The sequence below is a fragment of the Hyperolius riggenbachi genome, chromosome 6, assembly GCF_040937935.1.
Source record: "Hyperolius riggenbachi isolate aHypRig1 chromosome 6, aHypRig1.pri, whole genome shotgun sequence".
NCBI classification, from domain to species: Eukaryota; Metazoa; Chordata; class Amphibia; order Anura; family Hyperoliidae; genus Hyperolius; species Hyperolius riggenbachi.
In genome coordinates this window covers 346,846,084-346,859,490 of record NC_090651.1, presented here as the reverse complement: position 1 = coordinate 346,859,490, position 13,407 = coordinate 346,846,084, and the positions used below count along the sequence as shown (strand labels likewise).

The following is a 13,407-nucleotide window of genomic DNA, read 5'->3' as shown; positions in this document are numbered from 1 at the left end:
CAAAAGGGGTGGTACCTGATTTGGTTTTCAGGCGAAACCAGGTGGATTTCTTAAGAGGAAGGGTGTGAAGAGAAGCCAGAAATTTGCTAAAACTGAGAATGTGAATATAATGATAGTTTTAAGAGGTGATTGTTACACATTTAGGTTAAGTATGGAGACATAAGCATTAAAGCGGATCCGAGATGAAAAACTAACTATAACAAGTAACTTGTCTATATATATCTTATCTAAAGTTTAGATAGTTTACACAGCAAATCTAGCTGCAAACAGCTTTAATAGATTATGATTATTTCTTCCTGTGATACAATGACAGCAGCCATGTTGTTTGTAAACATTACACAGAGGCAGGCTTATCTGCATTTTGAGCAAAAAAAAAAACTAATCCCCCCCCTCCTCCCCTCTGCCTCTGAAATCTCTGGCTAGTAATACCTCCCCCTCCTCCTGCCCAAACTGAGCTCCCATAAGCCCTTGTTACTGTCTGAAGGTGCCTTGGCTCTCTGAAAACCTGTGGGTGTGGCTTGTTTAGTTTATAGGGAATTAGAGTATTAAAACAAAAACAAAAAAGTATTTGGCTTGAGGAATGCCCTATAAACAATAGGAAAGGAACACAATTATGCAATGAGTAAAAGTTCATCTCAGATCCACTTTAAAGCAAACCTGAAGCGGAAAAAAAAGTATGATGTAATGAATTGTATCAAAAAAATGTGAGATAGAAAAAAGGAGGGGTATGACCTGATTGAATACAAATACCATTGATTATAAAAATACAAAACTTCATTAATTACCCAATAAGAACACCTAAAATCACATGTCAGCAAACTGACCCACCCACTCCCCCATACACCCAGGTAATTCCAGAGAAGCCACTAGACCACACCCCTGTAGCTTAACTCGCTAATAATAACATATGCATACGTATATATTGTTGTCATAGGCTGCGCAGCCCAAAAACCAAAAATAGAAAAAATATAATTTAATGAATTGTATGTGTAGTACGGATAACAAATAGAACATTAGCAGCAAAGAAAAGAGCCTCGTATTTTTTATTTTCGGTTATATAGCTTTTTTTTTTTTTTATAACACCGCAGTTTAGAAGCCACACTCTGACTTTCAAGCTATAAAACAAAACAGAAATAATGAACCTTTGAACTTTACTGCATTAAAAACATATTTCACTCTTTCTTTAACTGTTTCATGGCTGTTAAGTGCTTCAGAAAACAGGACTGTATTTACCCAGTGGGCCCAATAGCTCGGAGAAGCTTTTTTGCATAGATAACTGAAGTTTTTTTTTTTTAACTCTTCCTGTACTGGAAAATAACATAAAACATTTTCTTTGCTACTAGTGTTCTGTTTCTTAGCTTATTCTTCTTACAATTTATTATCTCATAAGTTTATTTTCACTTCAGGTGTCTTTAAACCCTTTTGTTTACAATGAAATTATCTTTACTACGCAGGATAGTGACAATAATAATAATAATAATAATTTACTATTACCAGATCTTATTATTATTTAAATAGTATTTAATAATAATAAAAATAATAATAGTTGTTGTTGTTGCTGTTTATTTCTTGTTTCAGGCCAGCCTCCTTTTAATGCATTTCTGGTTGCTGCAGCAGGCGCTGGAGCTTTTGCTGGCATCTTAATAATAATTGGAATTTTGTTTATCATATACTGCAGAAAGTAAGTCCTTCCTACCTTTGTTTGTGCTTGCATACTTGTTATAAGTCATAGAAGCTGAGTCTAGTGTAGCTCACAGATTTTCACCAGGGTAATTTTTGCGGTGAAAATGCTATTTTTATTTTCAAAATGGTCAATGAAGTACAAATACTGCGGAATCCGTGAATTTTCATGGAAACCGCAAATTTTGCAGAAACCGCAATTTTTTCCTTCACAAATATATCAACTGGGATATGTATGGGTGTAAACTACATCTTCGAATGTGAAAGGGATCGCGCTTTTCAAATAGAAAATGTCAAAAACTGCAAAAAAAAAAAAAAGGTGAAAAAACAGCGCAAAACTGCGAAGAACTGTGGAAAACTGCAAAAGGATTACAAAAGGATTTTTGATAGCATTTTTCCTAGAAAGTCAATATTTTATTATTTTCATGAAAACTTATGTGAAAATTATACCAGCATTTTCAATCATCACTAACCTAGTAGTGTGTGTAAGTTACTACAGATGCATTATCCAATTTGTAAAAGCCAGGCTTGTTTAGGTTTTGCCATCCCCTACAATACCTGTGTTCTGCTACTAGATGTCACTTCCATACTACCACCAGTTTTGACTAGACTGGTCTATGAGATGTTAAGAAGTCTTGTTTGCATGTAAAATTATCACCTATTTTATGCAGCCTGAAATTGGTCCAATCAAAAAATCAGCAGGACGTCCATTTGATTTGCCAAATTCTAAGATGCAAATGCAGCAGAAATTTCAAATGAAGACCCACAGCAACAATAAACATTAGGCAAGAGTAAGCTGAAGGGGCGGATTACTAAAAAGGAAGTCAACGATATCCTATTATTATTATTATAATTTTGAACACCTGATAGACAATAATTTCAGGGAATTGTGTGAATTGTTGAGAAGAACCTGGTAGCTGCCTAATTATAATTACCGTTACACTTATGCATGGTACACTCCATGCAACTTCCTGTCAGGTGGGTTGAATCGATTATTTCCGTAAGGTCTGGTCTGATTTCCGATCATTTTTCTGATAGATTTTGTATAGAAATGATCAGAAAATCAATCAGAAAAATGATTGGAAATCAGATCAGACCTGTCAGAAAATTTTTTTGTTTTTTAATAATGGACATAGTCTCGAAAGAAGCCCCGCCAGGTGTGAAAGGGTTGTTAGGCTTTTTGTGCCCGCACCCACTGCATGAGACAAGCCCTGCATCCCGGTATGTTCAACGGACAGTTTGTTACATTTGTTCTGCCATGTTTAGGTGGCTGCCTGTAACCATTGCACACAACTATTAAACCCATTTAGCAGCAGTGCCAGTTGCTCTTTTTCTACACTATTGAAAAAAATCGCTTCGATCCGTCTATCTAATGGAAAATTGCATGGTGTGTACCAGACATTAAAGAGAGTCTGAAGCCACTGTCTGAAGCATTCCTGAGGCAGAACAATGTGTTTATCCTCCCGAAATCCAAAGGTCAAAATTCTCTGTTACTTCCTGGAAAAGGCAGAGCTGAGCGCAGTGCAGTCAATCTCCGCTGATCTCCGCCCCTCTCAGTCTTCTTTCACTGAGAGGGGCGGGGAGAGGCGGTGATCAGCAGAGATTGACTGCACTGGAGGCAGAGCTACTGCGCTCAGCTCTGCCTCCCCCGGGCAGCAAAATCTGCGATTTGGAAAGAGTCGTAGAATTTTGCCCCGGGATTACTGGGGGATAAATACATTGTTCTGCTGTGGGGATGCGGCAAATCATCTTTGATCTTAATGCTGAAGAGGACTGGTAAATAAAATGTGGTAATTTTAATGGCTTCAGACTCCCTTTAACCCTTTCTGGACCAGCACCCTCTGCCCCCTTAAGGACCAGAGGGTGCTGGTCCAGCAAACCGCCGCATCCCGACGAATCGCCGCAAGTTACCGTCGCTCCCGCCGTACACGCCGCTCTGTCCCCGCCGCAGGCTGCTCTCTCTGCCGTCGCTATGACGGCAGAGCGCTGTGCGCCGGTCAGGAGCCGCTTTCATTGGCTCCTGACCCTGTCATTCCATGTAAGCCAATAGGAACGGCTTACATGAATGACAGGGCCAGGAGCCAATAAAAAAAGCTCCTGCCCGGCTCACAGTGCTCTGCCGTCATAGAGGTGGCAGGGCAGCACATTGCGGCGGGGGCAGAGCGGACCGAGCGACGCGGACGGGCTGGGGCACGCGGTCAATGGGACATAGAGTTTACGTCCTGTCAGGACTGCAGCGCCCCCTGCCCACCGTAGATTTATACTCGCTCGGTCCGCAGGTGGTTAACCACTTGAGGACCCACCCTTTACCCCCCCCTTAAGGACCAGCGCTGTATTCTGTGATCTGTGCTGGGTGGGCTCTGCAGCCCCCAGCACAGATCAGGCAGCACGCAGAGCGATCAGATGGCCCCCCTTTTTTCCCCCCTATGGGGATGGTGTGCAGGGGGGGTCTGATCGCTCCTCTTGGCTGGCATGTTGCGGGGGGGGCACCTCAAAGCCCCCCTCCGCGGCGAAATTCCCCCCCTCCGTCTCCTACCTGTCATCCCCGGTGATCGGGGCTGCACAGGACGCTATCCGTCCTGTGCAGCCAGTGACAGGACGTCCCCTGTCACATGGCGGCGATCCCCGGCCGCTGATTGGCCGGGGATCGCCGATCTGCCTTACGGCGCTGCTGCGCAGCAGCGCCGTACAATGTAAACAAAGCGGATTATTTCCGCTTGTGTTTACATTTAGCCTGCGAGCCGCCATCGGCGGCCCGCAGGCTATTCACGGAGCCCCCCGCCGTGAATTGACATGAAGCAGCCGCTCGCGCGAGCGGCTGCTTCCTGATTAATTAGCCTGCAGCTGGCGACGCAATACTGCGTCGCTGGTCCTGCAGCTACCACTTTGCCGACGCGCGTTATGAGTGCGCGGTCGGCAAGTGGTTAAATCATAGAGACACATGTATGACAAGTTTCCTGCATGTTATGCCTGTCTCTTTAAAACCATTCTTGGCCTCTCTGAGAAATACTCAATGTACTTGATTCACTAAACTGTGATACTCATATCACGGGCGTTTTCATGCACATTTTCGTGTTTGTGCGCGATCACGAATTTGCACGTGCAATTGGACATTTTCACGCGCAAACACGAATTTTCACCCGACACCAATATCGTTTGCACGCGAAAATGCGTGCGAAAACGGTCGTGATATGAGTTATCACGGTTTAGTATATCACGCCCAATGAATGCAATTAAAAACATTTTTATTATAGTTTTTTTTTTTTTTTTTACTCTTCTAGGAGAAGACTGAAGCACAACAATGACATTTCAAAGCAGATGGATGCTAGTGATGTTGATGCAATCTACAGCAATACAGAAATGTGTTTTAATGTAAGTAATAAAGAAATTGTTTTGTTGCTGCGTAATGTTTTCTAGGAAGAGCAAAAAAGTTTACTAACAAAAGAGCAACAAAAAAAGCCGGTTTACCTGCTTCCTGGCTTTGTTTTTGAAGGTATTGTTTGACAGAAAAGCTTTATGGTTCAAAATTTATGGAGGGTGGGTGCTCAGCGCATCTCTGATCGGAGGCCATTCGGAGGCGGCCTGGTGATGCGCTGATCCCACTTTTTGCGCAATTTTCAATTTTACTTGGTAGCGCACCCAGGCTATGCATATGCATAGGTAGGATTTAGTTAGTGTTAGGTCCCCTCCCATGGAGGATTGACTTCTTTGCAGTGGGAGGGACGAGTACTTAACAAGTTGCATGCAAGCTGTTACAGGAAACCAACATCCTCCAGTGGTAGACAGGTCATGTGTATGCTGGGTGTGTATTATATCCCACAAGTGGGGCTTGCACTCTTTTGCAGGTAGGCACTAGTCTGTTTTTAAGTAGCGCTGTTCATTTCCTTGCTATGTACTAATTTAATTCATTTTTGGTCAGCCGCTCCCACTTAACAGCTTTGCTTTTGGTGTATATGCAGAGCTTCTGTTTGGGTTCAAGGTGCGTTTGCGGTCTCTGGGGGGGGCTCAGCGCATCTCTGATTGGAGGCCATTCGGAGGCGGCCTGGTGATGCGCTGATCCCACTTTTTGCGCATTATAACTGAAGGCCTTTTTGGGACTAGGGATTAGCAAATTTATTTAACATGAAAACCAATATGTTTTGCCAAACATTTTTTTTTTAAATACATTTTTTACAAAGTGTTGACTGTTTTTATTTTGGTTTTTTTTTTTGCAAAATGCATTGAAGGCAGTGGGGCATGAAAAAACACATTTTGGGGAACAATGTTTGTTTATATGAAAATGTCATATTTTTTTTTTTCAAAATTCTCTGCCACACATGAGAAGAAAACTACCTATTTCTACGCTAATATTGTACTAATCAAACAATGTTGTCTCCTGTGAACATCTGATAATTTAAGGTGGCCATACATATGTTGATTTTACAGCCAATCGATCATTCAATTCAATTATTATTATCGAGTCAGATGAAAATTGATGCTGCAACAAGAATGCTCAAATGAAAATTCGATCAATTTCAGGTCAAAATTGGTCAAAGTATTGATTACGCATGCTGGGAAATCTGAGGCCAACGTGGTCAATCAAGTGCTCAGCGTTGATGGGGCGATATTGCGATGACTGATCACATTTGGTGGGATCATTCCCAAAAGGTTTCATACTACAATCAACCGGAAATCAGCCCACGATGTATGTGCAGCCCACAAATCTCTCTCCGATCAGATTCAATCAGAGAGAGATCTGTCCTTTTGTCGACGGTGCCCATATATTGCTAGATGTATGAGCACCTTAAGGCTCCTCTCCCACCAGGACGTTGCGTTTTAGGGGACGTTATGGTCGCATAACGTGCCCCTAACGCAACGCCTGGTGGTGCTGGATGTGGACGTCAGACTGAGCCATGTTGTGCAGCTCACTCTGGCGTCCGTGATGCCATGATGCGTACTCTTAGACGCATGTGACATCACGTGGTCCCGCCAGCCAATCGCCGCACAGAGCGGCCGCTCCAGGAAGTAAACACTGCGCGTCACACCGTGCAGTGAATATTAATTAGCCATGTGCCTGGCCGCTCTCCCCTCCTCCCCAACATTACTGAGCATGTGCAAGCAGTCTAACGCGGCTTAGCCGCGTATGAAGTACTGCATGCAGTATGTTCTCTTGAGGTGCAGCGTTACAATGTAACGCAACGTGGGCACTGTGAACAGCCCATTGATTTTTCATTACTGTGCGGTGAGGTGCGTTACAGGCTGCTCTAACGTGCGTCTGTAACATCTAACTGTGAAAGCAGCCTAAGTGAATCTGAGGGTAAGTCCATGAGTGGCCTGAAAGAGGTGGGGCCTTTACTAATGTAGAACAAACAAGTTCAATAGCTAACTTAAATATGTCATTAAGAAGTCTTATAAACTTTGAATAGATTTTTCAGCAGTTTTCAGCCACTTTGGAAGTGCCTTGGACTGAAAAAAATAGTTAGGATTGTGGCAGTTTTCATGTCCAAGTTGATTGAGGAAGAATGTGGGCATAAGTGGCCATTATTCAATTAACTTTTTTTCTCCTTAGTGTTCTCTTAGTAGATACTTTTTCATCTTCTGTTTCAAATACTTTTTTCAGCATGTGAAATTTAAAAAGTACCAAAAAGTGATGAAAAAGTACTGTCAAAATTATTCTGAGTATTTTCATGCTTGCTGTTGGTTTAAAAGGCATTTTATTAAGAAGGTGTGAACATATCATCTAGGTCTAGGAGACAACTTAGGAGAACGTGTGAATTGAATATGGGCCAAAGTCTCAAGTGACAAATAACCTGAAAAGAAAAGGATAAAAAAAAAATCATAAAGCTACTTTTCATAAAACTCACCAGGTATTCATGATAATGGTTATGAAGCAGAAACTAACATACTGGTAACCCTTGCTCCCCAATATTAATTGAACAAATTGAAAACAATCATCAGCACTTCACACAGAAAAGTGGGCCTTCTAGATCTCATATTATCGTTCAGCAATAGTGATGATCATAATGTGCTAATGTCATTTACGCTAAATTTTGTGTAAAATTTGGCGTACATTGTTACAAATTGAAAATTAATTGATTTCACGTAATCCATTTGTAAATTTTAAAATAATGAACGTGGCTGACATAATTCATTTTTTGCAAAAACACATTTGCGCAAACCATTGGGAACAAGCCACATTTTTTTTTTTTTTACAAAAAGACATTCTAGTTTTTAAAATTAAAATTCAAAGAATGGTTTTAAAACTCGGTAAGATGAGTTCTGCATACACATCTTAAACATGTTAAAACTCACCTGGAACTTTAACCACTTCACAACTGAGGGGTTTTACCCCTTGAGCACCAGAGCAATTTTCACCTTTCAGCGCTCCTTCCATTCATTCGTCTATAACTTTATCATTACTTATCACAATGAAATGAGCTATATCTTGTTTTTTTTGCCACCAATTAGGCTTTCTTTCGGTGGGACATTATGCCAAGAATTATTTTATTTTAAATGTGTTTTAATGGGAAAATAGGAAAAAATGTGGGGAAAAAAATCATTATTTTTCAGTTTTCGGCCATTATAGTTTTTAAATAATGCATGCTACTGTAATTGAAACCCATGAAATGTATTTGCCCATTTGTCCCGGTTATAAAACCATTTAAATTATGTCCCTATCACAATGTCTGGCGGCAATATTTTATTTGGAAATAAAGGTGCATTTTTTTCAGTTTTGCGTCCATCCCTAATTACAAGCCCATAGTTTATAAAGTAACAGCGTTATACCCTCTTGACATAAATATTTAAAAAGTTCAGTCCCTAAGGTAACTATTTATGTATTTTTTTTTATTGTAATTTTTTTTTTTAGTTACAAAAAAAAAAATTGGGGGAGTGTGGGAGGTAATGAGTTAATTTTTAGTGTAAAACTAATGTATTTGTATATGAAAAATGCTTTAGGGTGTAGTTTTACTATTTGGCCACAAGATGGCCACAGTAACAGTAACTTTTTTTTTATGCAACCTGCAAGCATAGGAAATACGCTTGCAGGAAGTGTTATGAGGCTGGGAAACTTTTTTTTTTCACAATGATTGATCGCGCTGCTTCTCATAGAAGCAGCAGATCATTGCGGGGGGCTTAGATCAACGAACGGGAACGTTTTTTCCCGTTCATTGATCTCCGGGTGAGCGGGCGGCGGCGTGCACGATCGCCGGGTCACGGGCGGGAGCACGGACATTGGCGGGAGCGGCGGGAGGTGCGGATATCTCCGTCCCTGGTGGTGAAAGGATGGAAAAAGGGACGGTGATATCCGCATCGCTGGTGGTATAGTGGTTGAAAAAAGAAAAAAAAGAAAAAGAAAGTCACATACTTACCTTGGTGGAGGGAGGACCTGGTTCCTTCAGAGACTTCTTCTTACATCCTCCTTGAAACAACTGATCCAGCACTGGTACGCTGTGGACGTTCACGGCCATGCTTCCAAACATGAACAAGTGCAGATGCAGGACACCTCACCCCTGCACAGTAGCATGGAGCTCTGTGGAAAAAGCCAAACTCCATGGTAGTGCCCAGGCGTGGTCATGAACTTCCAGAGGGTCCCAGCGTTAGATCACAAGTTTACTTTAAAATGTATAAAATGTGTGTGCAGACCTCATAACTTGGTAAATAGTGAAGGGTACTGCAGCAAAACATAATTTACCAATTTAAAAAAAAACATTTTTTTTTGTATTTTTTAAAATTGATTTTCTCAAAAACTACAAGGTCTTTTTGAACATTTTTTTTTACCTATTTCTACAGAATCAAATTTAGCATTTTTGCATAATTACAGTTAATCGTGAAATTACAGAACATAATTATGGTCATGTGTGAAATAAATTACAAATTTTACATTATGATTTCACAGTCATTGCAAATTTCGATGCAAAATTACGATTGTGTGAAATTCAAGCTTAACGCTATTTAGCAACTTCTTTTGGTTTGAGAAAACCAGATATCTTTGATCTTTGCAGAGTAAACATGTCACATTTTCTTATAGGATTCCCAAGATCAACAAAAGGATCATCAGCTGCCTCCAGAAGATGAACCAGCAACATTAGAATATGGAGAAATGCAATATGCAAGCATTGACTTTTCTAAGCTGAAACGAAACACTAATATAGAGACAGTGGAAACAGAATATTCTGAGGTCAAACGCAATGTGGAGGAATAGTCTTTTGCAAAATACTGTAATGCATAAAATTGCAAAGACAAAGAGTGTAAGATAACTGCACTGTAGAACCTTGCATAGAAAAGTTGCTATATGAAAAACAGATATACCATTCCAAGGCATTCTTTTAGGACAAGAACTTTTTTGACAAAATTAAAAATGTTTTATTGATGAGAAGAAAATAACATTCTCAGAAAGACTTAAGTGATGAAGAATTTGGTGTTTTTCTAAAATGGGCCTCATGAAGACTCCATTGCAGATCCATTAGTTTTACAATTTTAAGTTAATAATAACTCCAGGTGACAAATATTTTACATTTATTGGAGGAACCCCTCCCTTCCTTTCATATTGCCGGGACAGAATCCGGCAGACTGGTGGAGTAGGTGGTGTCCGGCAAAGGAGGAATTGCTAATGGCTGCCACCTGTATAACACTAGCTATCAAAAGAGAAGGGTGATAAGCATGCACTGGAATGCTCATAGGCTTGAAGGAGTGTTTATTGATCTTTGTATGTGTCAGTGCAACTAAATATTTTGAATTAAAAAAAATGTTTGGTTTGGGTCCGCTTTAATGGGATACTTAAGTGTTCTATAAAAAGGCAGTTTTACTTACCTGTGGCTTCTCGTATTGTGCCTCCACAGGACGCTCTCAGTGAAGCCATGCGCATGCGCTCCACACACGATAATGCGCATGGCCCAGGGCAACCGGCAAGGGCACATGGCGACTGCAGGGGGCCAGTCGAAGCCCCAGGTAAGTAAAACTGCCTTTTTATAGAACACCTAAAGCGGAACTGAAGTATGCTAAAAAATAAGAGTTTTACTTACATGGGGCTTCTGCCAGCCCCCTGCACCCAATCTATGCCCATGTCGTCCTGGACCAATTCTCTGTTCCTCCGCCGTGGCCCACTTATCTTCATGCATTGGAAGCTGGCTTCTAAATCGACATCCACTGCACCCTGGCCACGCATATCCTCGTACGCATTTCCGTAGCCAGGAGCATCCTGCGTAGGCGTAGTATGAGAGAATTTCTACTGTGCATGTGCAGTACGCTCCCGGCAACGGGAGCATGAATGAGGACGTAGGGCCAAGGCCGCGCAGGCGCAGTGCACCAAGTGCGTGAAGTGAAAGTGAGCTGTGACGTGGGAACGGAGGATCGTTTGGAAACAGCACGGGTACAGGTCGGCTGCAGGGGGCTGGCAGAAGTCTCAGGTAAGTGAAACTCTTCTTTATTTTAGTATACTTCAGTTCTGCTTTTAGTATCCCTATAAAGTCATGAAGCAAACCAAAAAGTATGCAAAATGTGAAATGGAAACTTTATTAACTAACTAGCTGATTGCCCGGCGTTGCCCGGGTATGTATTTGGCTAGTGTTGGCTCCGCCCACTTTTTCTAACCCTAACACACAATTACTCAATGACCAAGTTTGTGAGCTTTGCGGTCTTTGGAAACAATAATTTGCATTGAAATGAAAAAAATCTGATTGGCTGTTTGTGGCTCCACCCCTTTTCTGAATTTGAACCCCAGTCACCCAATGACCAACTGTAGCAGGTTTGAGGCCTGTGCCATTAACAGTGCAAGAATGGCAGCAATTAAATATTCCCCTTGAGAAGCAATAGGTGAAGTTTGATTCACTTTTGTAGGCTCCACCCACTTTTCTGAATATTTAACCCAGTCACCCAGTGACCAACTGTGCAAAGTTTGAGAACCCTACCATTAACAGTGTAAGTATGGCTGCAGTTTACATTTTCCCAGTGAAATTTGCATTTGTCTCCACCCACTAATGACGTGGAACTGCCTGTGTATGTATTTGACCGGTTTTGGCTCCGCCCACTTTTTCTAACCCTAATGCACGAACACTCAATGACCAAGTTTGTGAACTTCGGGGTCTTTGGCATCAATAATTTGTATATTCCCATAGAAATTAAACAAATCAGATTGGCTGTCTGTGGCTGCACTCCTCTCCAACATTTGAACCCCAGTCACCCAATGACCAACTATAGCAGGTTTGAGGCATCTGCTACAGCCCCGTTTCTATGGGTGTGTGATACGTGCAATCGCCCGGGGTGCTTTATTGTGCGGCAGGAGGGGGGGCGCCGGAGCGGGGGAACGGACATAATAGTTATAACTCACCTTCTTCATCCGTTCCCCGCAGTTTCAATATCTTTCCTCTCCCGGCGTCCGTCGCCTGGTAACAGCGCCCCCTGTGATGACATACCGCATGTCATCACAGGAAGCACTGTGACTAATGAGATAGATGCCGGGAAAGGAAGGACATTGAAGCAGCGCGGGTTCGGCGGAAGCAGGTGAGTTATTACTATTATGTTCGCTCCCCCCGCTCCTGCGCCCAACTCATACCGCCCATACCAACTAACCTAAACTGTGGGAACCTACCTAACTAACCTAAACTGCAGGAACCTACCTATTTATCCTACACTGCAGGAACCTACCTACCTAACTAACCTATACTGCGGGAACCTACCTAACTAACCTATACTGCGGGAACCTACCTAACTAACCTATACTGCGGGAACCTACCTAACTAACCTATACTGCGGGAACCTACCTAACTAACCTATACTGCGGGAACCTACCTAGCCAAGCTATACTGTAGGAACCTACCTAACTATCCTATACTGCGGGAACCTACCTAACTAACCTATACTGCGGGAACCTACCTAACTAACCTATACTGTGGGAACCTACCTAACTAACCTATACTGCGAGAACCTACCTAGCCAAGCTATACTGTGGGAACCTACCTAACTATCCTATACTGCGGGAACTTACCTAACTAACCTATACTGCGGGAACCTACCTAACTAACCTATACTGCGGGAACCTACCTAGCCAAGCTATACTGCGGGAACCTACCTAACTATCCTAAACTGCAGGAACCTACCTATCTAACCCATACTGGGGGGACCTACCTATCTAACCTATACTGGGGGAACCTACCTATTGAACCTATACTGGGGGAACCTACCGATCTAACCCATACTGGGGGAACCTACCTATCGAACCTATACTGCGGGAACCTACCTATCTAACCTATACTGCGGGCACCTACCTATCTAAACTATACTGGGGGCACCTACCTATCTAACCCACACTGGTGGCAACTATACGGGCTACCCTATACTGGAGGCACCAACGTAGATAACCTATAAAGCAGGCACCTACCTATCTAACCTACACTGGGGGCAACTATGCAGGCTACCCTATACTGGAGGCACCTACGTAGCTAACCTGTTCAACCTGTACTGCGGGCACCTATGCCTGGCTCCATGGGGGTGGGGTGGGGGGCGATTTTTACACCCTCGCCCTGGGTGAAATTTAGCCTAGAAACTGCTCTGATCTGCTAATACCAGTGTAAAAATGGCAGCAATTTAAATATTCCTTTTGAAAATCAACAGGTGAATTTTGACTATTTGGGCTATTTTGGCTATTATAGGCTCCACCCACTTCCCTGAATATTAATCTCAGTCACCCAGTGACCATCTTGGCAAAGTTTGAGATCCCTGCCATTAACAGTGAAGAAGGGCTGCAGTTTA

General features: G+C 42.3%; 1 protein-coding gene across 2 annotated transcripts in view; it reads left to right on the top strand.

Moving 5' to 3' along the window:
• The window catches only part of LOC137522971 (sialic acid-binding Ig-like lectin 16), an 89,896-nt gene extending 79,833 nt beyond the window's left edge, over nucleotides 1-10,063 (top strand). For both annotated transcript variants that reach the window (XM_068243143.1, XM_068243144.1), the window contains 3 exons: nucleotides 1,579-1,681; nucleotides 4,962-5,052; nucleotides 9,689-10,063. In XM_068243143.1, coding sequence (XP_068099244.1) covers nucleotides 1,579-1,681; nucleotides 4,962-5,052; nucleotides 9,689-9,862 — 368 coding nt within the window. In that variant the 3' untranslated portion in view covers nucleotides 9,863-10,063. The remainder of the gene's footprint in view (nucleotides 1-1,578; nucleotides 1,682-4,961; nucleotides 5,053-9,688) is intronic.
• Nucleotides 10,064-13,407: the final 3,344 nt, after the last annotated feature.